The sequence below is a fragment of the Myotis daubentonii genome, chromosome 9, assembly GCF_963259705.1.
Source record: "Myotis daubentonii chromosome 9, mMyoDau2.1, whole genome shotgun sequence".
Classification (NCBI taxonomy): Eukaryota; Metazoa; Chordata; class Mammalia; order Chiroptera; family Vespertilionidae; genus Myotis; species Myotis daubentonii.
In genome coordinates, this window is record NC_081848.1 from 42,673,420 (window position 1) to 42,699,870 (window position 26,451).

The 26,451-nt window shown below is 54.0% G+C and overlaps 1 protein-coding gene across 2 annotated transcripts; it reads left to right on the forward strand.

Moving 5' to 3' along the window:
* On the forward strand, positions 1-25,533 carry STARD10 (StAR related lipid transfer domain containing 10). 2 transcript variants are annotated; one of them, XM_059708541.1, is made up of 7 exons: positions 1-79; positions 2,848-3,158; positions 22,034-22,181; positions 22,798-22,901; positions 23,476-23,593; positions 24,841-24,893; positions 25,129-25,533. In XM_059708541.1, exons 2-7 carry the CDS (start codon positions 2,952-2,954, stop codon positions 25,372-25,374), a joined length of 876 nt encoding a protein of 291 aa, XP_059564524.1. In that variant the 5' UTR covers positions 1-79; positions 2,848-2,951; the 3' UTR covers positions 25,375-25,533. The 2 variants fall into 2 exon arrangements, with proteins under 2 accessions (XP_059564524.1, XP_059564523.1); XM_059708540.1 differs by lacking the exon at positions 1-79 and adding an exon at positions 1,862-1,977.
* The last annotated feature ends 918 nt before the right edge of the window (positions 25,534-26,451 follow it).

The following is a 26,451-nucleotide window of genomic DNA, read 5'->3' on the forward strand; positions in this document are numbered from 1 at the left end:
GTGGGGAGGAGTCAGGGGGGGCTTTCTCCTCATGTCCCAGAGGGAGATCCAGGCAGCCATCCATATGTCTGACTAGATGGTGAGTAGGAGGGGGTACCCAGGAGCAAGTCAAGACTGGGTGGGGGCCCAGGGTGGGGCCTGAATCTTGAGGCAGAGAGGGAGTGGGGACTGTGCCAAGGTCACCCCCAGGGTAGTGAAAGGGGTGTCATATAATGGGGGACAGGAACAGAGTCTTCGGTTAAGAGCTGGGAGATCAAGATTAATATTTTTTAATATATCTTTTTATTGTTGACTAGAGGCCCGGTGGGGCAGTCCCTCAGCCCAGCTTGCACCCTCTCGTAGTCTGGGAACAGCGCTTTCCCTGTGGGAGCGCACTGACCACCAGGGGGAAGCTCCTGCGTTGAGCGTCTGCCCCCTGATGGTCAGTGTGCATCATAGCAACCGGTTGTTCCACCATTCGGTCGATTTGCACATTAGGGTTTATTTTTTTTTTTCACATTAGGGTTTATTATATAGGATAGTAGAGACTAGGATTCTTATATCTACTTTGTCCCTCCTGGCTGGTCTGGGCCTTTATTTCTCTGTCTGTACAGTGAGGGGCTGGGGCCAAATGACAGTAGTCTAAGGTATTAGTTCAACCCAGTGGGGGAGATGAAGGAAATGTTAGGGACCAGGTCTTGGGTGACTCCAGGCAAGGGCTCTGCCCCTGCTCCACTGCCTTTCAGGGACCAGTAAGCAAAGTCTGATGTGAATTTCTCCAAATGACCCCTGGGCCCCATTCACAGACCTGAGGTCCCCATATGGGCTCTAGGGGCCTCAGTTTCTCTCTGTGCGAGGGGCACATGTAAGACCCAGATTCCTCACTGCCAGACTGTGGGAAGCAGGGGTGGCTGAGTCCTAGACTCCTCCCCCACCTGCCCCCTCCCAGCCTTTCTGGGTTCACTCCTCTGCCCTCGAGCAGACAGGACCCTTTTCTCTGCTGCTTGGGGGTGCTTGAGACAGCATATGAATATCCTTAGGTGAGGATTAAATAATAATAATAATATATATATATTTTTAAAATCTCAAAGTCCTAAGCATGTCAGGACTATATTTGTGAACCCTCAGAGACAATTCCTCATCTTTCTCTAGTGACTTTAGGAGAAGCTGTTCCATCCCAGAGCTCTAGGATGGCGAGGCTCGGAGGTTATACATTCTGATTCCCTCGTTTTACAGATAGGAAACTAAGGCCCAGAGAGGATAGGAAGCCAGAGCAGAGGAAGGAACCCTGGGATGCGAGGAGGTTGAGACCTGGGTTTGGACAGGATGCCCATGTACTCACTGTGTGACACTGGGCAAGTCGTGGGCACTTGCAGACCCTGTTAGCTGCCCACCCAGGGGAGCTCACCACCGGCCCTCCCTCCTCTCTGTGGTCAAGGGCCAGTCCCCGGGGTCAGTGAATGTTCAGCCTTGGGCCCTCTGCCACACATACTGTCCTGGCCTCAGGGAAGCTGAACTATTGGCCTCAGTGCACACAGAGCAACTGGAGGCAGAGCTGGCACCAGGACCCAGAGGGAAGGTGGCAGCCTCGGGGGGCTGGAAGGGGTGGTTGGGGTGCTGGTGGACATACCTCCCCACGGCCATGGAGCCTGGCCAGCTCTGCTTAGGAAGGGACAGGGAGCCCCAGTGCTGTGGAGCCAGATGCTTTCGAGAGCCAGGTCTAGTCCATGGGAGATGTGTGGACACACACATGGGTGCTCAGAGTGGGTGGTGGTGGACAAGAGCCAGAGTCTGGGGCTGGGGGGGGGGGGGGGGGGTCGGGCGGGAGCCTTGTTACAGCTCCCAGCTGGGAGTGGAGATTTTGCCCAAATCTGGCCAGCCTGTGAACCCTGCGGCTAGTGGTTGGTCAGGGATGCAAGCTGCGGGCAACTCTGAGTTGCTCTTGATTGTGGTGGGGTGTGTGTGCCCATCTTCGGGTCTCTGGGGTGTCGTTTGTGCGTAAGTAGGTTGTTGCAGAGGTGCGTACCTGTGAGTGTGGGAGGGGGTGGAGAGGAGGGGTTCACAGTTAACTTCCAGAAGGACTGTTCTAGCAACCCCTCGCCCCTCCTATCAGAGCCCACGCCATCTGGGCCTCTCCCCGCCCGGTCCAAACGCTGCCTGGAGACTGGTCCCTCCCGGGCCAGGTCCCTTCCCGGCGGGCGGGGCGGGCGCTAGGACCCTGCGGGCGGGGCGGGGCGGGGCTGGGAGCCGGTCCGCGGTCCCTCCGCAGCCTGGAAAATACCGAGCCCAGGCGAGCGGTGCCCCCGCGCCCCCAGCCTGCCCGGAGGGAGGGAGACAGGGCGCGCGGGGCGGGGGCACGGGGCGGCCCGGCCGCGGGACCCACTGTCCTTCCCCTCGGAGCCCCCGCGCGGCCCGGTCGCCGGGGCAGCGGCAGCGCGGCGGCGGCGGCGGCGGCGCTCGCACCCCGGCCCGGCGGCCCCGGCGGAGCAGTGGGCACAGGTGAGCGGCGGCCCGGCGGCGTCCGCCCCGCGCCCCGCGCTCTTCCCGCGCCGGCGCCGCCGCCCGAGTGAGTTGAGCGGGTCCGGCCAGCTCTGCGCGGACACCGCCCGACTCTCCTCACTTCGGGTCCCGGCCTCCCCGGGACCCCTCGGGCTCGCGCGCGCCCCCCACCCCCGGCGCGCAGCCCGCACCCCCCGCCCCCGGGAGGTCCGGGGCGCCCCTGGGGGATGCCCCGTGACCGCCCCAGGCCGGGGGACCTCACCGGGGGCCAGCCCCCGCCTCTCTCGAACTCTGCACCCGCCCAGGACCCCGGACAGCCCCACCCGCGCCCCCAGCGCACTGACTCCGGTCCCCAAACCGGTCTTGCAGGTCCCGGGAAGGTGGCGTCAGCATCGGCAGCCGCGTCGACGTTGTCGGAGCCTCCGCGGAGGACCCAGGAGAGCCAGACGAGGACCAGGGCCCCGGGCCTCTCCATGGAGAAGTCTGCGGCCTCCACAGAGCCCCAGGGGCCTCGGCCAGTCCTGGGCCGCGACAGCGTCCAGGTGCCGGACGACCAGGACTTCCGCAGCTTCCGGTCAGAGTGTGAGGCCGAGGCGGGCTGGAACCTGACCTACAGCAAGGCCGGCGTGTCTGTGTGGGTGCAGGCTGTGGAGATGGATCGGACCCTGCACAAGATCAAGGTAGGGCTGGGCACCGCACATGCAGCCTCACCGCCTCGGACAGGGGTCTCCTGGTGCTCCCGCAGAGCCCCTGCCACCTGGTTGTGCATTTCAGTCTCTTGCCAGGAACTAGGTAGAGGCACAGTTTGTCCTGCAAGCCCCATTACACAGATGGGCCAACTGAGGCCTGGAGAAGGTGTGTGACTCTGGCTCACTCTTCTGCATGCCCCTGCCTGCTCCAGGGAGGTGGTCTCCCTCAGGGACCCTTCTGCCCCAACAAGCCTTCCCCTCCTAACTGATTTGAGTCACTCAAGGTGGGGGATTGAGCCCTTCTCTTCCTAATTCCTGGTTCTCTGAGCCTGAGCCGGGTCTCTTTCCCACTCTCTGCACACTTGGGTGGCAGGGACCTGATCCCTTCCTGCCTGGTGCCCTGCTCTTCCCCCCTTCTGTCCCTGGCTGCTCCCTGAGTCTGCTGCGGGGACTCAGGATTGTGGCTGGCAGATCTCGAAGGCAGGGCGTGGATGTCCCTGCCTTACGCAGGGCCAGGCTGGTGGTGGGTTGGGAGAGGAGGAGGCCAAGGGAAGCACATCAACCCCTTGACAGCCCTCAACTCCATTCATTATAGCCCCATGATTTTTCTTTCTCTGCCTTGTCAGGGCAGGCTAAGGGTGTGGGACCCCATGAGCTCATCTCCGTTGGGGGCCTAGATAGAGCAGAGGCTGGTGAAGACTCTGGTCTAGAGGCATCAGTAGCTACCCCTAGCGCCTCCAGCATTGTGTGAGTGCCACATTTCCAGGGGGATAGGGCTCCCTTCAGTGAGCTCCTGGCAGTAGGCTGTGCCCTTTCCCCTCCCTTCCCTTTCTCTTGCCTTCTCCTTCTGCTGTCCTTCTGGAACTGTGCAGATGTGGATTCCTGTTGCAAGGGTTGGTGGATCAGGGCACTGGACTCAGAGGGCCTCCTGCCCGCTCCCCCCCCCCCCGCCCCCCCTTGCCTAGGCCCTGCTCTCAGACTTAGCTCAGGCACCTTGGCCTCACACCAGACAGAGCCAGAGATGTCTGACGTTCCGTCTCTGGCCATGTACCTTTCTGCTTCCCTTTGTCTTAGTCATGTACAGCTTCGTCCATCTGTTCCCATGTGGCCTTCTGGCTCACCCTTTCTGCCCTCTATCACTCTCTGCGTCCTGCCTATCTGACTTTCGTTTTCTCTCGGAGTTCCCATGTGTCTCCCCCTCTGGGACTCTGCCCAGACCTGAGGACGGTGGGCTAGGGGGCTTCCCTGGGGCCTGACCTGTGTCTAGCCTGAGGTGCAGGGAAGGGGAGGGCAGCTGGTATGTCCAAGCTTGGTGTTCCCCTGCACCCAACACAGACAGAGCAGGGATGTTAGTTGAATGAAGGTTGTGAGAACAAGTTTGTTTCCCTGACTGTGACCGGGGAAAGGCTTAAGGATGGCTGCACAGTGGGGTGGGGAAGTGTAGTTTCCCCACTGAGCTGGCCCTCCAGAAGGAAGGGAGGGAAAGATCTGAACGGAGGCTAGTACGCCCATCTTCTGTCAACAGGGTGGAGCTGCCTCCTCCATCTGGCTTGGTTAATGGATAAACTAGCTCTGTCCAGGACTGGGGTTGGTGGGTCTGGGGGCCAGACTGCCACAACAGACCTCTTGTGGCTACATCAGACTTGTCTTGTCTGATAGTCTTCCTTGGGAGTGGATGGGACTTGGAAAAAATGGGCTCGTGGGCTATGGTTAGGGCATACACTCTCCCTGGCAGCCAGGACCCTGCCCCTTCTTTCCTCTCAGACTGAGCTGATATTGGAAGTGCCAAAGGGCTCCTGGCAATTCCTATTTCATACTCTGCCCCCCACTCCCTCACTGAGGTGCTAATGAGGACACTGAGGCCCAGAGAGGGACAGGGGCTAGTCCAGGGTCACCCAGCCAAGTGCCAATAGAGTAGAGCTTGGAACCTAGATTTCTAGCCTCCCAGCCTCGCCCTCTCTGTCTTATGTTTCTCCCTGTTGCTGCCCTCCGGGTCTGCTCCCTCCAGTGGAGTGAAGGTTGGGGATAGTAGGTGAGCAGAGCTGGGGCCCAGGGAAAGTCTGGGCCCTTGATTATAGGCATCCTGTACCCCACTCCTGGTCCCCTCAGCACAAGCTCTGGGAGATGGGCAGAGGCCTCTGAGCTGCCCACCCCTCAAATTTCAGGAATACCGTTTCTAAGAGCCCCTGCTTTGAACCAAGCATTACCTCCATCATCTGATTTACCCTCAGGCTAGTCTTAGGCAGTAGTAGGCTTGTCTCCATGCTACACACCAAGAAACTGAGGCTGAGAGCAGTGATATTACTTGCCTAAGGTCACAGGGCAGCTGCGTGGCTCCAGAGTCCCTGCCCCTCTCCACTTGGGCTCACATTTTGGTCAGTGTTATGGCTTGGACCCCATCAATAACTCTTTGATGCCTTGGTAGTTCAGTTGGTTGGAGCATTGTTCTGTACTGGTCAGGACACATACCTAGGTTTCAGGTTCAGTCCCCAGTAAGGATGCGAATGGGAGGCAACCAGAGGATATTTCTCTTTCACATCGATGTTTCTCTCTCTCTGTAAAAATCAATAAAAACATATCCTCAGGTAAAGATTAAAAAAAACCCAAAAAACTCTTTGAAGGACACGGTGTTCTCATCATCCCATTCTCCTTTGATGCATGAGAAAGCTGAGGCCAGAAAGGGGCGTGGCTTATTAAGGGGCACAGCAGGGCTGAAGCCAGAGTCCCAGAGATGATTGGGTCACTCCTGGAGGCAGGAACTCAAGCACAGGTGTTTGTTGAACTTCCCCCTCCCCCACTCCTGCCCCAGCCTTCTGAGCCTGCCCCCTGAGGAAAGGCCAGCTGCCCCCTGGACATGCCCTGTGCTTGTGATCACAGGGTGGGGGTGTGGATCCGGATCCGCCTATCCGTCTACCTGATTGATTTTCTCCGCCTCGTCTCCCTTCCCCCTGACTTATCTTCTCCCGCCTCTGTGTCCAGAGGTCCCTGATAGCCACTGTGGCACTGGGCCCAGCATTTGGTGCCAGGACAAAGGGAAGGGGCTGCTGGAGGCCACCTCCCCCCTTTCCCTCCCTCCTGACCTCCAGCCCAGCCTGGCCCCAAGCCTGCATTATAATGCTCTGGGTACTGGAGAGGAGGCAGACAGTGCCTCCTGAGAGGATAAGTCCTGTCCCAGAGGCAGATGCTGAACATGTATCCTGGTCCAAGGCAGAGGGCAGCTTGGAACCGGAACCCAGGCCTCTCAGTGTCCAGGCCAGGCTTCCCTGTGACGCCTATGTGATGTGAGGAATGGGAACCCAGAAGTGCTGTCAGTCGTTCAAGCAGTGCCAGCTGGGCAAGAGGCTGGGGTGTCCCTGGCTATGGTGCCCTCTTCTGTGTGTGTGATCGTGAGCACAGTCCTGCCCCTCTCTGAGCTGTTTCTCTATCTGTGTCATGGAGCTCTCTTGGCTCCAAGAGCCTCTGGACTCAGTGCTTGTGCTGGGGCCCATCGGGCGACAGAAAGCAGGAGATGACACGGCCTGCGCAGCCCTGCCCTGGATGCTCATGTGCTTAGGTTCTCAGTGCTGCTGAGTGTCTAGCCCGGTGCTTGGCTAGCCGTGTGAGAGGCAGAGGAGGAGGCCTGGCCCGTGTCCGCGAGGCTTCCAGACCCAGGTGGAGGGAGGATTGACAATTCCAGGTGGCCCCTGTCTACTCATGGGACACATGTTCGTAGGCAGACCACTGTGAAGGGGCCTTGAGGGGCTTGGTGGCTGGAGTAAGGCAGGGAGATCTCTTGGGGGAGTGTCTCTGAGAACCTGAGGTTTCTTTTGCCACAGGAAGCTGGGGGCGGCAGTGGGGACCTGTTTTCTCTGACTTCCTGCCCTATGGCTCCTCCCCTTTCCCTTTGGGGAAGGCTCCAGTGGCCCCCCACTGCCCTATCTCACTGTCCACCTGCTTCCACACCGCAGCCCTCCACCTCCCCTCCCTGGGTTCCAAGCTCTCAAGCCAGTGCTCAGGCCTGTCCCCTCTTAGCACCTCATTCTCTCCCCCTTTGAAGAGGGATCAGGGAGGGGATCATCTCAGGGATTTCCAAGGGCCCTTTTCACTCTTAACAGTCTGAGGGACTCAGAAGGTCATGGGGAAGGAGGGGCAGGGCAGGACCAGGTGTTTTTCTTCCCACTGTGTCTTCACAACTGTCCTGTGGCATGAGTCTTACTAAGCCCATCCGAACAGATGTAGAAACTGAGGCTCAGAGCAGGAACTTACTTGTGTAAGGCCAAACAGGAAGTGGTAGAAGCAGGATTAGAACACAGGTCCTTGGGTTCAAGGCTGAGACCTCTAAGGCTGGGATCTCTCTGCCCCCTTGGGCCTGTCTGTCTCCAGGACCCCATGGCTACTCATAACTTACCTCTCTCTGCTGACTTGGGTCTTGCTGTGCTGTTTCATTGTGGGAGGGCACCCTGTTGGGGGACCACCTGGGCAAGAGGCCAATCCTTGCTATGTGACCTTGGGGGTCATTTCACCTTTTAGAGTCTATTTTCTTATCTGTGGTGGCAGGGGTGGAAGTGAATTGGTTTTAGGGCTTTGGATTGGGTGAGTTCAGGTGCAGGGGGGGCCTTTGTCCCCTCTGGGGCTCCATTTCCCCATTTCTACAGGAAGTTGCTGGGAACGTGGTTTGTAGAGGCTGTGCTGGTCTTAGGCCATGGTGGTAGGGGATCTGGACACAGAGTAAGGACAGATAACTAAGGCCTTGCCAACCTTCAGGTGGGGGTGCTCAGAGAAGGGAATGGTCAGAAGTGGCTGGAGGCTTTAGGGAAGGCTTCCTGGAGGAGGTGCCTGGGTTGGCCTGAGGCTGTAGGTGAGAGAGTATAGGGTCCAGAGTGGCCATAGGTAGGTTACTGTCCCTGCCTGAGCTTTAGCTTCCTCATCTGTCAAATGTGGATGGTAGTGCTGCCCTGCCTGTCTCAGGCACTTGATTCATTCACTCACACATTTAGTGGTCGTGCACTGATAGCCTCTCTGCCTGGCCCTGTGCTGGAGGTTGGGGACAGAGAGGGGAATTAAACTTGAGCCCTGCACTCAAGGAGCTCCCAGTTGGGTGCTGAGACAGACACTTGTTTCAGGAGCTGTGGAGACCCGGAGGGGGACTCTGAACCAGCTGTGGAGGCCAGGGGAGGCTTCACAGAGGAGGAATGCGTAGGTGATGCCTTTTGAACTGGTTAGAGAATGAGGCATACAAGTTTGATAGTGTTGGGAGCTGTCCTTGCGGAGGAACAGCTGTGCAAAGGCCCTGGGGCAGGAAACAGGGCAGTGCATTAGGAGCACTGTAAGTGTTCAGTGTGGGGCTTGGAGCTCAGGGGGCTGGAGGTGTTTAAGGAGCTCGACTAAAAGCCTTAGGACTTGGGTCCTGGAGGTCTTGAGGTGCCAGGGGAGGGTTTTAGATAATGCAGATGGCAGGAGGAGGCTTTTGCTATATTGTCTGGACTGAAGGACTGAGGCCTGCAGTAAAGGAGGGACTGTGAGGAATGGAGCAAGGAGTTGTATGGATAATGACTGGGACATGGTGATTACAGAATAACCCTTTGCAATGTGCAAATTGTGGCGTGTTATTCAGGTTGGGGTGTGGATGTGCAGCCCCCTTGGTGCCTGCCCTGAGGATAAGGAACCTTGTGAGTGGGAGTGGGGTGGGGTAGGGTGGGGTGGGTGCCTCCAGTTAGTGTGTCCCTATGGTTAAAAGAGCCCCCAGCTCCCAAGCTGGCTCTGTGCCCTCCACGCCCAGCTCCCCAGGCTCTGGCTTTTAAACTTTAACGAGTCCGAGCCCCAGCTCAGTTTCCAGTCGAGAGTCTTTAAAGTTTCAGGAGATGAGAGAAAGGAGGGAGTCCTGGAGACAGATGGGTTTTATTTCTTCCCCCGCGTCCCCACGCCTGGCTAGGCCACCTGGAGCCAGGCCCCAGGCACCATGACCCCACACACCTGGCACTCTTCAGGGATCTGAGACCTCCTTGGGTCGCACTAGCCAGTTCCTGAGGGACCAGTGGCCACAGGCCTATGCGCCAGGTGCCACCGAGATAGACAGGGATAGAAACCCTATTGAGCCATGACCCCTGACCTGGGCAGATGAGCATGCTCCAGCAACAGGTGGGAGGAAAAATGCTCAGACCAGGGGTCAGGCTTGAGGTACCTCCCCTTACCTCCTCTGGCGTGCTTGGGCTGGCCCCTGGAGCTTCAGAAACACAGGCAGTGGAAGAAAGTAGTAGGCCCAGAATTTAGTGGTGGGTCCCACGCCAAATGCAGGCTCCTCTTACTTGTCATTAAGGAGAGCCTGGGGCAGGTGGCACAGGGCAGCTGGAGCAGTTCTCTGTGGCTATAGCCTGTTGCCTCCCTGCCTCTCAGCCTGGGCTCCCTGGAGGCAGGTACTTGCTACCTCTGATGTCTCCAGAATCCTTATGTCCTGGGGCAGGTGAACAATGCCTGCACATGTGCACCCCCAGCCCTGCCCCCATACCGGGGAGTGAGTACCCATGCAGTGTCCAGGCCTTTTCATCTCATCCTGCCTCTTCCCCTGATTCCCCGAGGTTCCCCTCTACCATCTCCTGGAGTCCCCTCTCTGTCTTTGGACCCTTTCAGATTGCCTGGGATCTGGTACTAGACCAGGGAGGTGATGACTCTTAAGGCACAGGCAGAGGGGATGGTGTTCCCTTGTGTGTCTCCAATATTCAGTCATTCGACACATATTTATTAAGCACATCCTATATGCCAAGGTTTGTGTTATATCCAGGAATTTAGTGGTAAAACAGATTAGGCCCTGTTGTCATGGGTTTATATCTTGAGGGGGAGATAAGCAAAATAGAAGCAAGCAAATAAGTAAATAAGATACCGGATGGTGGTTGTGTGTTATGAGGACAGGATAATATGTTGGGGTTGTCTGGCCTTCTATGTGTGGGCCTTCTGCATGGAGCTGGATTGTGGGTGAATGCATGTGGATGCGCCTTTAAGGTTGTGTCTGTGCCTCTGAGTGTGAAACTGTATGCATGTTTCTGTGTCTGGTGTTACTCTGTGTGTGTGAGTCACTCCCCCTCACTGCAGCAGAGTTGTCTCTGATCCAATTATGTCTCCTCAGCTGTCTCCTGGCGCCTCCTGCCTCCTGCCCCCTGCTCAGCTCCGACTCTGCCATGGTTTTCCCTCTCTGCCTCCTTCCAGCCTCCTGCCTGGCCTCTGGGCCTATCTCCAGGTCTCAGAGTCTCCCCTTAGGGTGTGTTTCCTATTCCTGTCTCAGATGGTTACTGAGCCTGCCTTAATGTTGCTACTTGTCTCTTTTCCTCAGTTTTTTTTTTCCTGTCCCAATTATTTATTCATTCAACAAACTTCTCATGCCTCCCACTTACTCTGTCAACCACTGTGCTGCTGCTGGGGACCAGAGATGGATCAGACCCAGGTCCTGCTCTCAAGTCCTAGGGGGAGACTGATGGAGACAGTGACAGCCCTCTGTGAGAACCCAGGCGGAGGGAGGCCAGGGCTGGCAGCGTGGGGGGGCGGGGGCCGGGTGGCAGTGTCTGGGGGGCCAGCAGGAGTCAGGCACCAAGCTGAGAAGGTCTTGGCGAGTCCCTCAGGGAAGCAGAGGGATGGGCTGAGAGTGAGAAAGGAGTGGAGGCAGAGCCTGAGTGAGGAGGACGTTGGAATTAGGATTTGCTGAAGGCAGAGAGAGAGGCAGCAGAGTCTCTCAAGCTGGTCAGGCCTGTCATTAGCTCTGGGTTTCTGCAAGCTCCCTGGCTCAGGGGACAGCTTGTCCTGGGAACCTTGAGCTGAGGATGTGGCTGCAGTACTCGAAGCAAAGGTGGTGAGGCCTGCCTGGGATTGGTGAAGAGGAGCTGTTGGGAAGGTCCTGGCTGAGCGGAGTCCCAGGGTTGACAGTGAGGGATGAGCCCAGACCTTGCCTGGTTCTAGGCACAGGAGCGGAGCAGAGGGGGGTGGGCATTGAGGTCGACAATGCAACAGTGGTGGACGTGGTGCGTGTGCAGGTGTGTGGGCTGCCCAGGGGTGATGCCCAGGAGGCTGTTGAAGAGGCAGCGTGGAGTTTATCGGAGGCCGCTGTGGTCCCTGAAGCCCAGGGGGCGTTTATCCAGTTTGCCTTTGTCTTGATGTCTGTGTGTCAGGCCTGGCCTTGTTTGGTCTCACTGGTCTCCCGTCACCCCCTCCCTTTTCCCAGGCCCACCCACACTCTGCTTCTCCTTCTCAGCGCCCCCTCCTCTGTCTGGCTCCTCCATCTCCCCCAGGGCTGGAACAGAGTGGCGGGAGCTCCAGACCAGGAGGTCAGCTTCTGAGATGTCAGCAGGATGTTCCTGCGGCTGCAGAGCTGGGGCCTGCTGCTCCTGAGCCTGGGGGTGGGGGTCCAGAGAGGCTGCTGGAGACTGGGGGGAGGGAGGAGGGAGGAGGCGAGCAGCCATGAGTCATTTAGCCCTGGATGGAGAGCAGCAGAGGGCCCAGCGTGGTCTGCCTGAGCAGACTCGGAGCTCTCTCTAGAGGAGGCGTCGCAGCACCTCCACTCTCCACCACACTCTCAGGGGGTCCCCTCTTTTGGGAGAAGATGGGTTGGGCGTATCTGGCTTTAGAACCCCTTCTCTTCAGAAGAGAGAGCATAGGACTCGTCTGTCATTTTGCAGGTGGGAATACTGAGCCCGAAGGTGGGGAAGGGGACCCTGTGTTGGGCGCACCACCCCCACGTGCTCTCTGTGTCCCTCCAGCTCCCCTTGCTGCAGGCAGAGCCAACAGCCACAGCTCCTAGTGTGGATGCCCAGGGACTGTCCTCCCCTGGCCAGGTGCTGGCCCACCTGGCAGCCCTTGGGTCCTCCACAGAGCAGAGCCAGGTTCTTGGGGAACAGCCTTGGGGGTGGATTTGGGTCACAGTGGGTTCCAGGTTAGTTCCTTCACTTCACCTTTCTGAGTCACCATTTACAAATGGACATAATCTTCCCTGCTAGGTAACTGAGAGGATAGGATTAGACGAATTTGCTAAATCCCTAGCACAGAGCATGGCACAGAGCTGGCCTACCGTTCACATTTGTTGAATGGATGAATGAACGAACAGGCTGAGGTACCCAAGGGACAGCTCCATTTCCTCCGCCTCCGTCCTGCTCACTCAGGTTACCTCGTGGAATTGCATGAGCCCTCTCCTTCCTTCAGCCCTTCCAGGCCGTTTCCAGTCCCCAGGCTCATACCAGCACCTCTACCAGGAGCCTCTTCCCCATCCTTACATCTGGGTGCCATCTACTTTCTGTTCATCCATTAGGACTCCACTTAGGTGCCCTCCCTGTACCTTCGTCCCCAGCTTCCCTCTGTCCCTCCCTGACTGCCCGGGGTTCTCATGCCTATGCCGCAGCCCGAGGCAAGGGTGGAAGGGTCCTGAGTGCCCTCTGGCTCCACTCCCAGCACGGCCACACGACTGGAGCATTTCCAAGGTAACTCAGCACCAGCATGGGCAACCTCAGACCCCATCTCAGCTGAGTCCCGGCTTCCATGTCCAGGGAACAAGAACCTTGGGATTCTGGACAACACTCTTAACTTAGAAAAAAAATAGATATAGTTTCTATATCTTATAGAAACTGTATTATATCAACAGTCACAAGAACCCAAAATGAAAAATCTATCACCCAGAGCCTCAATTCCTGAGTAAAACTTTTCTTTGGTTCCTTCCAGCTCTCATTCACAGGTATAGATAATTTATGCTACGTTTAGACCAGCGATTTCCAACCGGTGAGCCACAGGAATTCTTAAAACATGCAATACACGACTATTTAGTCAGGGGCACTGACCTCTTTTCCCTTAGATTGTCAAATAAAAAATATGACAACAGCCAATACAACAATAGTCCTCCGGTGTGAATGACTAAAAATTATACCTTTTTTTTTTTTTTTGTCAGATCAGCAAAAAAATACACATTTGTTGCAGAATTTTAGTAATTAGTTATGTGTGCCATGAGATGAAAAAGGTTGAAAATCGCTGGTTTAGACTATGGCACTGGTAGAAGTTAATATCCTCCTTTGTTCATTTAACATTGCATCTGTGGAAGTAGCTCATATTGCTACAGGATTATTAATTCACAAACATTTCCGGCAGCTGCTCCCTGCCAGGCCTGTTCTGGGTTTTGAGGCCTGTTCTGGGTTTTGAGGGTTCAGAGCCAGCTCAGCCCCTGCCCCTGGCCCAGGGGAGCCCACAGTCCTCCGTAACTGGCAGTAATTATCAAGGTGAGATGTCATTCTTAACCCAACCCGGTCCTGCTGTTGGTGGTGGTCCAGGTTGTTCTCCAATATATTTTGCTAATTACAAATGCAATAATATAGTCATGAATATTGTAACAGGACTTTTTTCTTACTTTGTATTTTTTTCCTGAGTATAAATTTCTGGTCCTGAGTAACAGGAACTAAGTTGAAAGATACATTTTTATGATTTTGAAAATATTTGCCAGCCAGGAGGAGCTCCCACAGCCCCTTGGTTGGCTCACCCGTCCATCCTGCTGTTCCGGCAACAGGCCTTTACTAAGCTGTGCCAGGCCCAGGGGATGCCAAGGTGAACGAGGGGCCACAGCATTGCAGACAAATCGATGCACTGCAGTGCGTGCTGATGGAGGGAGGCACTGGGGGCTGAAGGGTAGACCCCAGCCCAACCTGAAGAATTTAGGGACAGGGGTCAGCCAGGCTGAAGTTTGAAGACAAAATAGAAAAGGAGCCGGCCGAGGGAGGTCCTGGGAGGGCCAATCAGATCTCTTTCCTGGACCCCTGTGTCAGAACGTCCTGATACTTGTGCTGCTGTTGGGATTTCGGGGAACATGGAGGAAGATCTTAGGGGGTCTCCCTTCTGGGGGCCCCGGAAACCCAGAGGCAAGGGCAGAGGGGCTCTACCAGCTTGTCTCAACACTGGCCCTGTGGGCTTTGGGTGGGGCAGAGGGGAGGACCCTGAAGCCAGCAAGCTGGGGCGTGAGCAGGCCCTGGGAGGAGGGCCTGGTCTGACATGAGGGCAGCTTCTGGCTGTGGTCTGAGGGTGGTGTGTGTGTCTGGGGGCATTCGTGTAGGGTCCTGGTGTAAGAGGGCCACCTGCCCCTCCCGTCCATCTACCCTGTGGAGAGACAGAGGGCATTTTTGTTGTTCTAAATGTTGTTCCTTGTCCCTGTATATCTTGCATGACCTTTGGGGACTAGCAGGAAGGTGCTCCCCTGGGCCGGGCCTGAGAAGTCAGGGAAAGCTGCTGGGCTTTATGTACGAGTCTCATATAATCCTCACAGTTCCACTCTGAGGGGAGGATTACCCTGTTTGACAGATGAAGATACTGGGACTCAGAGCTGACGTCCTTTGCCCAAGCCAAGGCCACACCGGTAGGATGTGGCCAGGGCAGAGGCCTGTCTGACCCAGACAGCCCCTGGAACTGCTGAGTCAGCTGTAAGCCTGCGGGGCCTGGCTGGGTCTGGCAGGGCAATGCAGGACCGAAAGGTGCTCCGAGGAGGCTTCTGGGTGCAGAGCCCCAGTGCTGGGTTTTGGGCAAGTGTGACCCTGCCTTTGAGTCCAGTGAGATCTGAGGATGCAGTCAGTGACCTCATTCAGAGGAAGAACCTCTGAGCTTTGCCTCTCTGGTCAGCAAGCCCTCTGAATCCATTGAATGCTGCATACTAACCATCAATTAACTAAGACAGTCTCCAGCATGTTTGTTTTAGCTGGGCCAGTCTGCTTCCTTGATGAAAGTAGCAGAATGTCCTGACACTTTGGGGTCAGGCACACCCAGGCTCTGTTCCTCTGCTTCACCACTGTTTAGCCATGTGGCCTGGGTCAATCATTATAACTCTCTAGGCCTCACTTTCTGCATCTCTAAGTGGGGATGATGATACCAATCGGGGGTTGGGAAGGTAAGAGTCCATTTCTGCACAGGATGCAGTTTGGTGTCCTTGACTATTTTTTTTTTTTTATTGCTTAAAGTATTACAAAGGGTATTACATATGTATCCATTTTATCCCCCCGCCCTAGACAGTCCCCTAGCCTCCCCTATCACCCAGTGTCTTATGTCCATTGGTTATGCTTATATGCATGCATACAAGTCCTTTAGTTGATCTCTTACCCCCCTACCTCCTGCCCCCCAACCCTCCCCGGCCTTCCCGCTACAGTTCGACAATCTGTTTGAGGCAGCTCTGCCTCTGTATCTATTATTGTTCAAAAGTTTATAATGGTCTCTATTGTCCATGAATGAGTGAGATCATGTGGTATTTTTCTTTTATTGACTGGCTTATTTCACTTAGCATAATGCTCTCCAGTTCCATCCATGACGTTGCAAATGGTAAGAGTTCCTTCCTTTTTAGAGCAGCATAGTATTCCATCGTGTAGATGTACCACAGTTTTCTAATCCATTCATCTACTGATTGGTGTCCTTGACTATTGGCAGAGTCGGTTTGACCTAAATTTTAGCCCAGGGGGTCCATGGTCTGGGTGCTATTATCCCTTCATGGGATAATAAATTAGTGATTTGAGCACATGATAATGGTTATTGAGGTGGTGGCTACTGTTTGGGGCTATGACTGATTTGATACGTAGTGCCTAGGAGTAATTCCTCTGATTTGAATGTGGTTCTATTGAGAAAGGGCCATTTGCTTAACAGTTATTCCCTTTACGGAACTACTAGAATGCAACATGGTGAGAAGGCGGCACAGCCTGAGGGATTGAACCCAAGTGGGCCTCAGTTTCCCCAGAGGTAATCTGAAGAGTAGTGGTGAAAGAGATCATCTCTTGGGCCCCACAAATCCTGTGGGCAAGGATATCGGAGACCTGCTGAGTGAGGTCTTGGGGTGAGGGCCAAACTTGGGTTCACCTGTCTGTGTCTCAGTTTGCTTGTTACTGCCCTGGTCTTTGCCATCAAGGCCATACCACAGCTCTGTGCAGGCGACCTGATTTCTTTTCCCTTGTCTCAGGGAAAAGGGTCCTGGGAGATACTGCTGCTCCCCCCTGCTGGCCCCCCCCCACCCCCCAACACTTCCCTCCTTCCATGGAGATTCCTCCTCTAATTGCTGAGCAATGGGAAGGACTGAGAAGCACAGGCAAGGGGTAGGAGAGAGGAGAAGGGGAGAGTGAGACACAGTCTGGACCCTGGGCCTTGCTCTGTGCATATTTAGCTAAGCCTCCAGGCCGTTGAACCCACCGGTCTGGCTGCCTGAAATGCCCGATCTCCCCTTGTGACAGTTGGGCTTCCTCTCCTTTTGGGCTCCGTCACCCTCTGCTCCCACAGTTCCTTTACTTTCACTCCCCATGCCCCAACACTGCTCACTCTCTGCTGGGATTCTGTGTCCCTGTCTTTCCTACCACCCACTGGATGGGGCTCTTTTGGGGCAGGGCCCAGGTCTGAGTCGCCCCTGGGTCCCTGCTGCCCAGTTGCAGGCCTGGAACACAGCAGACTCCAGAAAGTGGTGAATGGATGGGCAAAAGGGCAGGGCCAGGGTGAGGTAAGAGCGGTGCCCAGGGCACAAAATCTAAGGAAGCACTTGCAAATGGACCTAGTCCTGGCCTGTGGAAGGGTGAATGGCAGCTGGAGGAAGCCTGCGGGAGCAACGACAGCTACTGTTTTTTGAGTATTTGCTATGTGCCAGGCATATTATATACATTACCTCATTGAATGTAATCACAGCATCTCCATTCCATAGGTACTATTAGTATCCGCATTTTTCTTTTTAAAATTTATTGATTTGAGAGAGAAAAACACATTGATTTGTTTTTCCAGTTATTTATGCATTCATCGGTTGATTCTTGTATGTGCCCTGACCAGGGAACAAAACCACAACCTTAGCATATCAGGATGATGCTCTAACCAACGAGCTACCTGGCCAGGGCAGTATCCCCATTTTTCATATGAGGAAACAGACTCAGGAGAGTTAAATCTTGTGCCCAAGGAGAGGATTGGAATCCGGGATTGCAGGAGTCTTTCCTGATGGCTTTCCTTAATTGTCCAGTCCTTTCTGACCATGGCTCTGTGGAACTCAGGGTGTTGGACCCAGGAGTTTTGGGCAATCCCAGTTCTCCCTGTCATGGGGTCTGGCGGGGTCGTAGTCTGTATTTACCCTGGGCCTCAGTTTTCTCAGCTGTGAAATGGCTGCATGTCAGGCTCCCTGTGGTAACCAGGATTTAAGGGCATTGTAGCCCAGTTTAGCTCCTTCCCTTCAGTTCTGGGAGCTCCCAGATATTCACTGAAATGACTGACTCACCCAGGGCCCAATGAATATGGGTTCCAGTCACAGACCCGCCCACTAGGTATTCTCCAATGACACACCCCTACCCCGCTCAAAGCCTCTTAGTGTTACACCTTGCTGATGTGGCCCCTGGCCCTGCAGGCAAGAACATTGCTAGATGGAATTTACGGGTCTTGGCGAAGCCATACTGCCTCCTGGGGGCGGTGGAAAGAGCTGGACTGGGAGCAGGCCAGTCGCTGTGGGCGCTATGGGCCATGAGGCCCTTGGATGCTCTCTGTTCTCCAGATCACCACCCAGACCTGCTTTCTCACCGGGAGGGTCACCACAGCCAGGGTGCTTACCTTCCCAGGGCCCTCCTCCCATCCGGGCCCTGCTGATGGCTTTCTTCCCTCAGAGTCTGCCGAGCTGGGAAGCCTCTGAAGTTTCCAGCTGTGCCTGGAAGGTAAAATGGTCTGCAGAGTTTGCACTGTGTTGGGGCTCTGTGTGCTCTGCCCACTGTCTGCTGTCTCGAGGGAGGCCTTTGATTCTGAAGCCACAACAGTCCTGATCCAAAAGGCTGAGGGAGAATGGGCAAGGTCTGGGCAATGTGAGCCCCTTCCAGTGTGTACCCAGCCGTGGGTGCAACCAGGCCCTGGGGCACTGAGGCTGGCCCGAGGGAAGAGGCATTCCCAGGTTGGACTCTAACCTACAGAGCATCATCCCGTTATCATGGCCCCTCCATACACTCACTGTCTATACACACATTTGAGGACTTGCAAAGCCAACCCAGCTTCCACACGTGGATTTGGAGAAGTTCTAGTTTCTTCAGAAGCCACACTTCAGTGCTCCTTGATGGTTAGGACTACAGCAAGACCTGGTTTTGTTTTGAATCCCTGCCAGGCTGCTTTCTGGCTGCCTGATTTGGGCAGGTTGCTTACCCTGCTGAGCCTCAGTTTTCTATTTTGCAGCACAGGCATGACACCAGCTCTAAATCTGGGTTGAAGAGAGTGTGTGTGTTGAATGTCTGGTGCAGCACCTGGGTCTCCCTATGGCTGCTGAATAGAAGGCTGTTTGGATGTTCCTGGTGATGGCAGATCTCGTGTCTGCCATCTCCTCCCACCCCCTTTCTCACTGTCACATCCCTCCCTCCCATCATGTTGTTCACTCACTCATTCATTCACTCATGTTTCATTAGTCTCCTTCAGTCTGATATAGTTCTTCGAGTCTTTTCTTGACTTTCATGACCCTGACACTTAAAGGCTAGTTATTTTGTGAAAGTTCCTCATTTTGGCTTTGTCTGATTTTCCTAATGATTAGATTTAGGTTATACATCTTTGGCAGAAATACCACGTAAGTGGTGCCTGTATTCTTTGGTTTTTTTAAAATATGTTTTTATTGATTTTGGAAAGAAGTGGGGAGGCAGAGGGATAGACAGATAGAAACATCGATTGGCTGCCTCTTGCTCTCCCCCCTCCTGGGGATCAAGTCCACACCCCAGGCATGTGTCCCTACCAGCAATTGAACCAGCAACCTTTTGGTGCATAGGAAGACGTCCAGCCAGCTGAGCAACACCAGCCAGGGCATGCCTGTATTTTTTTAATTTTGTCCTAGCAGGCAGCACTCAGTTGTTAATTGTTCCATTACTAATGATGTTCACTTTGATGGCTTGATTAAGGTGGGACCTGCCAGGCTTCTCTACCATGGAGTTACTCATTTTCCCTTTGTAATAAGTATTTGATGGGAAGGTACTTTGAAACTATGCAAATACCCTTATTAAAATTCAATTTATTTATTCATACCTGTATATACCTATTTTACTCAGTGGAATAGAACTTGTTACTTTCATTATTTGTGTTAATCACAGGTTGTCCCAGCTTTAGCCCCTGGTAGGTGGCCAGCTGCCCTAGTTTGCCCAGGTCAGAGGGGTTTTCTGGGATGTGGATTTCAGTGCTAAAACTGGGGAACGCTTCAGGTAAACACTGACGAGTTGGTCAGCCAAAGCCAACTAGTAGAAGCTCATGGCGCCGGCCCCCGTGTTCTCTGGGCAAGTTCCCTGGCATTCCGTGGTAGGTCCTTCTTTGTGCAAGATGTTCCAGGCTCACCTATACTTACTCTGACCTAGTCCCGAATCACCTGTTTCTCCAGGGAGATCTGGAACCAGGACCTTTTAAGTATCAGGCTGTACCACACCCTGGGAACTGGAGCAAATGGAACTCATTCAGCTTCCTACAGGCCACACTCTCATCTCCTCGGTGCCTGTTCCCTGGCGGTTCTTCTCCCAAGGCCACTTGGCAGACACCTACCTTCCAGACGGAGCTTCTCCATGGAGCCTGACTCCTCACCCACATCACAGAGCTGACCTCCTCTGTGCCCCCACTGGGCAGTTTAGGGCACCTTCTTATTTTCAAGTCGGTCTCCTCTCTCAACTGGAAGAAGCCTTTCAAGGACAGGCCCCAGGTTCATCTCTGACTCTTGTGAGCTCCACGCGGGGCTGGAACCGGGGGTTGTTAAATGATTGGATCTAGTCATACCCCCTCCTGAAGCAGGAAAGCAAACAGAGGGAGAGTGACATGTTCGGGGTCACATGAGTCCGCAGGCTGGAGTCTGTCCTTGAACTTCGGTTTTCCTACTTCTGAAATGGGGCTAATACCTCAGACTGTGGCTGTGAGAATAAAATACTGTAATATGTATAAAGCACTTAGACTAGTACCTGGCATGTGGTAAGTGCACCTCTCAATATCTCTGGGGGAACTTTAAAATATATAATATATATAATTGATTCCACAGAGAGGAAGGGAGAGAGAGAGAGAGAGAGAAAAAACAATAAACATCAATGCTGAGAGAGAATCTTTGATCGGCTGCCTCCTGCACGCCCCCCACTGGGGATCGGCAGGTAACTGGGGCATGTGACGTGACCAGGAATTGGATCCTGACTTCCTGGTGCATGGATCAACCCTCAACCACTGAGCCACACTGGCCGGGCATGTGGGGGAACTTTTTATTTAATTTTTTTCATTATTATAGAAGCAGTACTATACATTTTAGAAAATTAGAAATACAAACAGCAAAAAAAAAAAAAACCCAACAAATAACAACCAAAGCCCACCATATTCTCATCATTCAGAGATCACCACTGCTAACACCTTAGTGATTGTGCTTCCTGAGCTTTTTCTGTGCACATATCCCCCCCACCCCGAATGAGAGTACACCATGCATTCTATTTTGTAATCTGCTTTTTTGTTTTCAGGCAGCTATCTTTACCATTTTGATTCAGCACATTTTTGGCACATCTAACACTCAGATCATATTCATATTTCTCCAGTTGTCCCAAATGTCCTTTATAGTTGTTGTGTCCAAACCAGTGTGCAATCCAGGAACACACTTTCCATCTGGTTGTTGTGTCCTGTAAGTCTCTCAGTCTAGCCTAGTTCCTTATGTCATTAATCTGTAGAAGAGACTGGACCAGTAACTCTGCAGAATCTCTTACCCTCTGGCTTTGTCTGGTTGTATTCTCATGGTAACACTTAGCTTCTCATGGTAATACTTAGCTTGTTCCTCTGTCTTCTTTATTTTCTGCAAAGTAGGGCTTGATGACTTCACTGGTTCCTAAAATACCCAATAGGTAGTGATGTGTCCTTCCTGTGGCCTCTCATATGGTTAGGAGCCCCACAGCCTAACCCAAGATTAGGGGGAAGGCAATGTGACGCCGCCCTCATATGGTTGCATGTATCCCCTTTTTAGTAGAAAGCAATGTGTGTGCCTCCCTTGGCACCGTCTGAACACCAGTTCTGGGAGACCTTTATAAACGATGCAAGAAAATTTGTTCACTTGCTGAGAGGAACTTGATCCTGGGGATTGGGCTCTTGGGTGAGAAAAAAAAAATCACAGGACAAGGCTATGGACTAAGTTTCATCTTGCTGAGTGAAAATCTGGTGAAACCTCATTCTGTTTTTACTGGCTTTCCAGACATGTGATCTGGGTTAAATCCCATATCTCTGCTACTTTCCAGCTCAGTGACCTTGGGCAAGTTACTTTACTTAATCTTTCTGAACCTCAATTTCCTCCTTGGATTTTTTTGTGTGGCAGAGTTATTGTAAGGGTTAAATTTTTTAAAAGGTATCTTTGGCGGCTCTTGTCTCTGCTGGACAGAAAGCTCTTTGAAGACAAGGCTAATAAATAATAAGAGATCCAAAGATGCTTGTTGGATTAAAAAAAAAAGTGGTATGGCCTGGTGATAAGGTCCCATGGAGGAAAGAAATCATCTACTTAGGCATTTGTTCGTTCATGCTTTCGTGTCAACATGTAACCATACCAGGTTCTGTGTTGAAACAGTTGTGAGCCTGCGACCATGAAGTTCAAGGGTCTGAGAGGGCACAGATCTAGAGACTCAACATACGGCTGGATAATTCAGGAAGGCCTCCTTGAGAAGGAAACAGGGTCAAATGGGGAGGTTTGTTGGGAGTTAAGGTGGGGGGATAGTCTTTGGATATAGGGGCTGCTGTCTCCTGGCACAGGTGGCTTCTGGGAGGGCTGGACAGGACTCGTGGCAAGTGGCAAGTCCATGTTGGCTTTAGAGGTCGCTGTTCCTTTCTGTCCTCCTCCTTATCCTCCCCCCTTTGCCTGTTTGCCCTCTGGACCCCTGGTACCAAGGCTTTGAACCCTGTGTGACCCTGACAACCCATGTGTCTATCTGCAGTGCCGGATGGAGTGCCGCGATGTGCCAGCCGAGACACTCTACGATGTCCTACATGACATTGAATACCGAAAGAAGTGGGACAGCAACGTCATTGAGACTTTCGACATCGCTCGCTTGACAGTCAATGCTGACGTGGGCTATTATTCTTGTGAGCAAGCCCAAGCACACTCCCCTAGCCTCCTGCAGGCCTCTACCAGGCTTCCAGCTGAGGCTCCTCCTCCCGTCTTCCCTCCCTGGGTCGCTCCCACGCCAACGTGCTCAGAGACCTGAGTGCTGAGATGTTGGGCTGCCCTTCCTGACATCCCTGTCCACTCCCAGACAGTTGTGAACACACACACACGTACACTAAAACACATTATGCACTCCCATGTTCATGTATGCACATTCCACACAAACACGTGTACACATGTATACAACCCACAGCCATATGCCATGTATTCGCAGTCACATGTTTTCATGTACCTACATCAAGTAATACTGTGATTTTCCCATGCACTCACATATACAAACAAGCCAGGCCAGCAAGGTAAGGGCTGTGTGAGGTTGTGAGGAGCAGGGGTGGCTGGAGACAGGAGGGGAGAGGGTTGTGCTCTGTCTCTTTCCTAGTTCCAGTTCTGGGACTGTGGTGTTGGGGGTACCTGTTTGGTTCAGGGGGAGCTGGCAGTTAACTAGGCATCCCTGTGTCGCTAGCCTCTGCCATGCCCTCCCTTGCAGTCAGTCAGGCAGGCCAGTGGTCTGGCTGAACTGTCCCTTGCCCTCCACAGGGAGGTGTCCAAAGCCCCTGAAGAACCGTGATGTCATCACCCTTCGCTCCTGGCTCCCCATGGGCACTGATTACATCATTATGAACTACTCAGTCAAACATCCCGTGAGTTGACCTGCCTTCCCTGCTGGGTGGGCAGGGAAGGTGCCAGGTAGGGCTGGGCTGGCAGGCCTAGCCTAGGGAAAGGACCCTGGTTGCTATCGTGACTTCCCTGTGACTTCAAGCCAGACATGAAATCTATTGGCCCTCAGATATGCTGAATTCCATTGGTTGGGCTCTGCATGGTCTGACTAGGAAAGGGGGGAGTGAGGTCAGGGTTCCCTGACCTTCCTTGAGGCTGGGCCACTTTGATCTCCATGACACGTAGGACAAGCAGGTACAGCTGGCCTAGGCAAGGACAAGCGCGCACGTGTGTGTGTGTGTGTAGGTATGCGTGTGCTTGCCTGTGTGTGCTCATGAACCCTGACCCTAAAAAGGGTAAAGATAGCCTAGTCTGACTCTTCCTTTTCTCCTTACCCCAGCAGCAGGCCTGGCCTGGAGTGGACACCAGGAGATATGAACTAACTCTCTCTTTGTGTGTGTGTGTGTGTGTGTGTGTGTGTGTGTGTGTGTGTACTCACAGAGACACCTCCTTTGCTCCCACCCTGAATCTTAACCTCCCTGTGCCTTCTGTCCCCAGAAATACCCGCCTCGGAAAGACTTGGTCCGAGCTGTGTCCATCCAGACGGGCTACCTCATCCAGAGCACGGGGCCCAAGAGCTGCGTCATCACCTACCTGGCCCAGGTGGACCCCAAAGGTGAGAGCTTGGCCCTGGAGCCTACCATGGGATCCTCTCCTATTTCCCAGGGGATGGGACTTGATTTACTCAGAATCCAGAAGGGTTTTTGTTAGGAGTTGTTTTATATTTGGGGGCATATTCATCCAAAACATATTCATCATTTGACCCACGGTTTGAGACGTCACAGCGGTTTGAAAAGCAAGGGCCGAGGTGATAGCCACTGTCCCATGATGAAGCTTAGAGCTCCCTTCCTAGTGCTCACACTCCTATACTCTGACTTGCTCCCTGCTCACTGGCCGCTCTTACACATTCCCACCTCCCTGTCTAGGCATCCTAGAAACACCTCTTCTCCCTTACTCGTCCCTCCAGATGTCACCTCCTCTATCCAGAGGAGTCGCTGGCTCCCTGCTCTGTGGGCCCATTCCCTTCTAGCAGAGCACTTGGCACACTGTTGGGCCCCCCCGACAGTGAGTTCCTCTCTGGGTCCCCGAAGGTGGGCATCACTGCGCGAATGTGGAGTGCGTGAATGAATGGATGGATGACTCAAGGATGGGTAAGCCCCAAGCACCTTTACCTGGGAATGCCCTGAACCCCACTGAGGGCCCAGTGGCCAAGGCCCTGGGCTCCCCAGCATCTCATTGAGTGAGTGTGTTGAGTGTCAAAGGCAGAGCAGACACTTGGGAATGAGACAGGGTGGAGAGCTGGGCTGTGGATTCCAAGTCAGGCCAGGCTGGAGTGTCCAGCCAAGAGGTATGTGCAGCAGCTAGGCTTTCTGGGGTACAGGCAGAGGAGGGGCTAAGCATCAGGACTATTTATTCCCCATAGAGGGACTGGGCATGAGAAGGGATGTTAGTGTGAGTGGAGGGCAGGCAGCAGGCAGGAGCTTGCTGGGTCAGCGGTTCAGTCCATCTGTAGCCTATAATCACCTAGGACCCTGCAGTTTTCTTCCCTGAAGCCAGCCCTCTGGGGCTCAGCAGGAGGGGGCAGGGACACAGAGGTAAGCCTAATGAATAGACACAAAGGGAATGGAATATGCCCATACATGGAGAAAAAGCTAACATTCCCCTCTAGCAGAGCACCTTGGTCTGAGATGGAAAGAGGGTAAGGATAATAAAGTCTTATGGGACTTATCTCACCCCCCCCCCCCCACCACTACCATGGAGAAGTGAGTGGCCTCTCTGGAAACCTCAGACTGGAGGCAGGGGACTGGGTGCCTGAGGCTGCTGCTTCCCTTCTCTCCTCACTCCCCTTCCCTGCTCTCATAGGCTCCTTACCCAAGTGGGTGGTGAATAAATCTTCTCAGTTCCTGGCTCCCAAGGTGAGTGGCCTTGGGACTTTGGGGGTATGGAGGTTGGTGGAGAGGGTTCTGGGCTGAACGGGTGGAGTGGGATAGAGATGGGGAGTCAGGGCTGAGGGGCAGAGTTATGAACTTGGGGCAAGAACTCAGGATGCTGGGAGTGGGGGGCTGAGTGGCTGGAGAGCATGAGAGGGGATGTGGTAAGAAACTAGTCCTGTGCCTGCTCACTCCTGACTCTGGTGCTGTGGGTCCACAGGCCATGAAGAAGATGTACAAGGCGTGCGTCAAGTACCCTGAGTGGAAGCAGAAGCATCAGCCCCACTTTAAACCGTGGCTACACCCAGAGCAGAGCCTGTTGCCAAGCCTGGCGCTGTCGGAGCTGTCCGTGCAGCATGCGGACTCGCTGGAGAACATCGATGAGAGCGCGGTGGCAGAGAGTCGGGAGGAGCGTATGGGCGGTGCTGGCGGCGAGGGAAGTGACGATGATACCTCGCTCACCTGAGCGTGGAACCATAACAGGGACTGAGACGACAGGGCAGAGCCTGGGGGTGGCTTTCTCCCCTCCCACACCCCCTGTGCCTCCTGAGGACGTTGGGCTCAGACCCAGGTTGGCACTGTGGCCTTGCTGGATATAGCCCTAATAAACCATCCCACAGCCTCAGCCGGCTCACCGACTCCTCGCTGTACCTGCTTCCCACCTGTCTGGGGCACAACTGCCACTCTTGGTCCCCTTGCTCTACAGTTTATTTTGTTAATTTTATCGTCGATTGCCTGACCTTTATTTCTTTAGGCATCCTCTTTCCTCCCCATGGGTAGCTGGGAGGTTGGGTGGTTAGCTTTTTCTCCATTTATGGGTATGTTCCATTCCCTTTGTGTCTATTCATTAGTTCACTCTTCATCCACCCACCTGTCCTTGGTGGTGGTCATTCTGCCATTCTCTCCAGGCTATTTGACTACCTTTCACTGCTCTAAGAGAAGGAGTAGCTCTGGCTAGAGGCCCTGGGTCAAGGGTCAGAGGGTGGGGTTTTTTTGTATGACCTTCAGCTCCATGGGGAAGTGGGTTTCTATTTTGTGACCTTCGGCCTCATAGCGTCCAATCTATGGATTGGGGGACTGATACTCTCTAGTCATCAGGGAAGGGAGGTGGAGAGGTCCCTGGGTGTCAGGCCACAGGGCTGTGGGCCTCAGAACTGAGGTTGGGGCATCATATTCTGGAGGAGGGAGGTTGGGGTTGAGGTGAGGGCCATCAGACTCCAGGGCACTGGAGGGAATGGGCCCTGTGATTTGAGCCCTCCCTAGGTCATTTTGAAGACCTCCAGTGAGGTGTCTGGCACTGGGCCTGGCATGTAGTAGGTGCTCAAATTAATAACTCCCAATCTCAGAGTAAACCCCCGTGCCCCACCCTGGTGAGAGCTGTTCTTTCAAATGACTCCACAGGGTATTTGGCGAAATGGAAGCATAAAAAAGCTAAGGTTTCTGCTTGGCTGACCCCAAAGGTGCCCTGGACACAGGAACCAGGAATGCCTGCCAGACTCTGGGCCTTCATCCGTGTGTGCTTGCAGGATGGTAGAGAATCTCC

Coding starts and splice junctions, on each gene's coding strand:
- STARD10 (XM_059708541.1), top strand. CDS start 2,952: ATGGAGAAGTCTGCGGCCTCCACAGAGCCCCAGGGGCCTCGGCCAGTC. Junction 22,902..23,475: donor ACTACTCAGTCAAACATCCC/GTGAGTTGACCT, acceptor TTCTGTCCCCAG/AAATACCCGCCTCGGAAAGA. Junction 23,594..24,840: donor GGCCCAGGTGGACCCCAAAG/GTGAGAGCTTGG, acceptor CTGCTCTCATAG/GCTCCTTACCCAAGTGGGTG.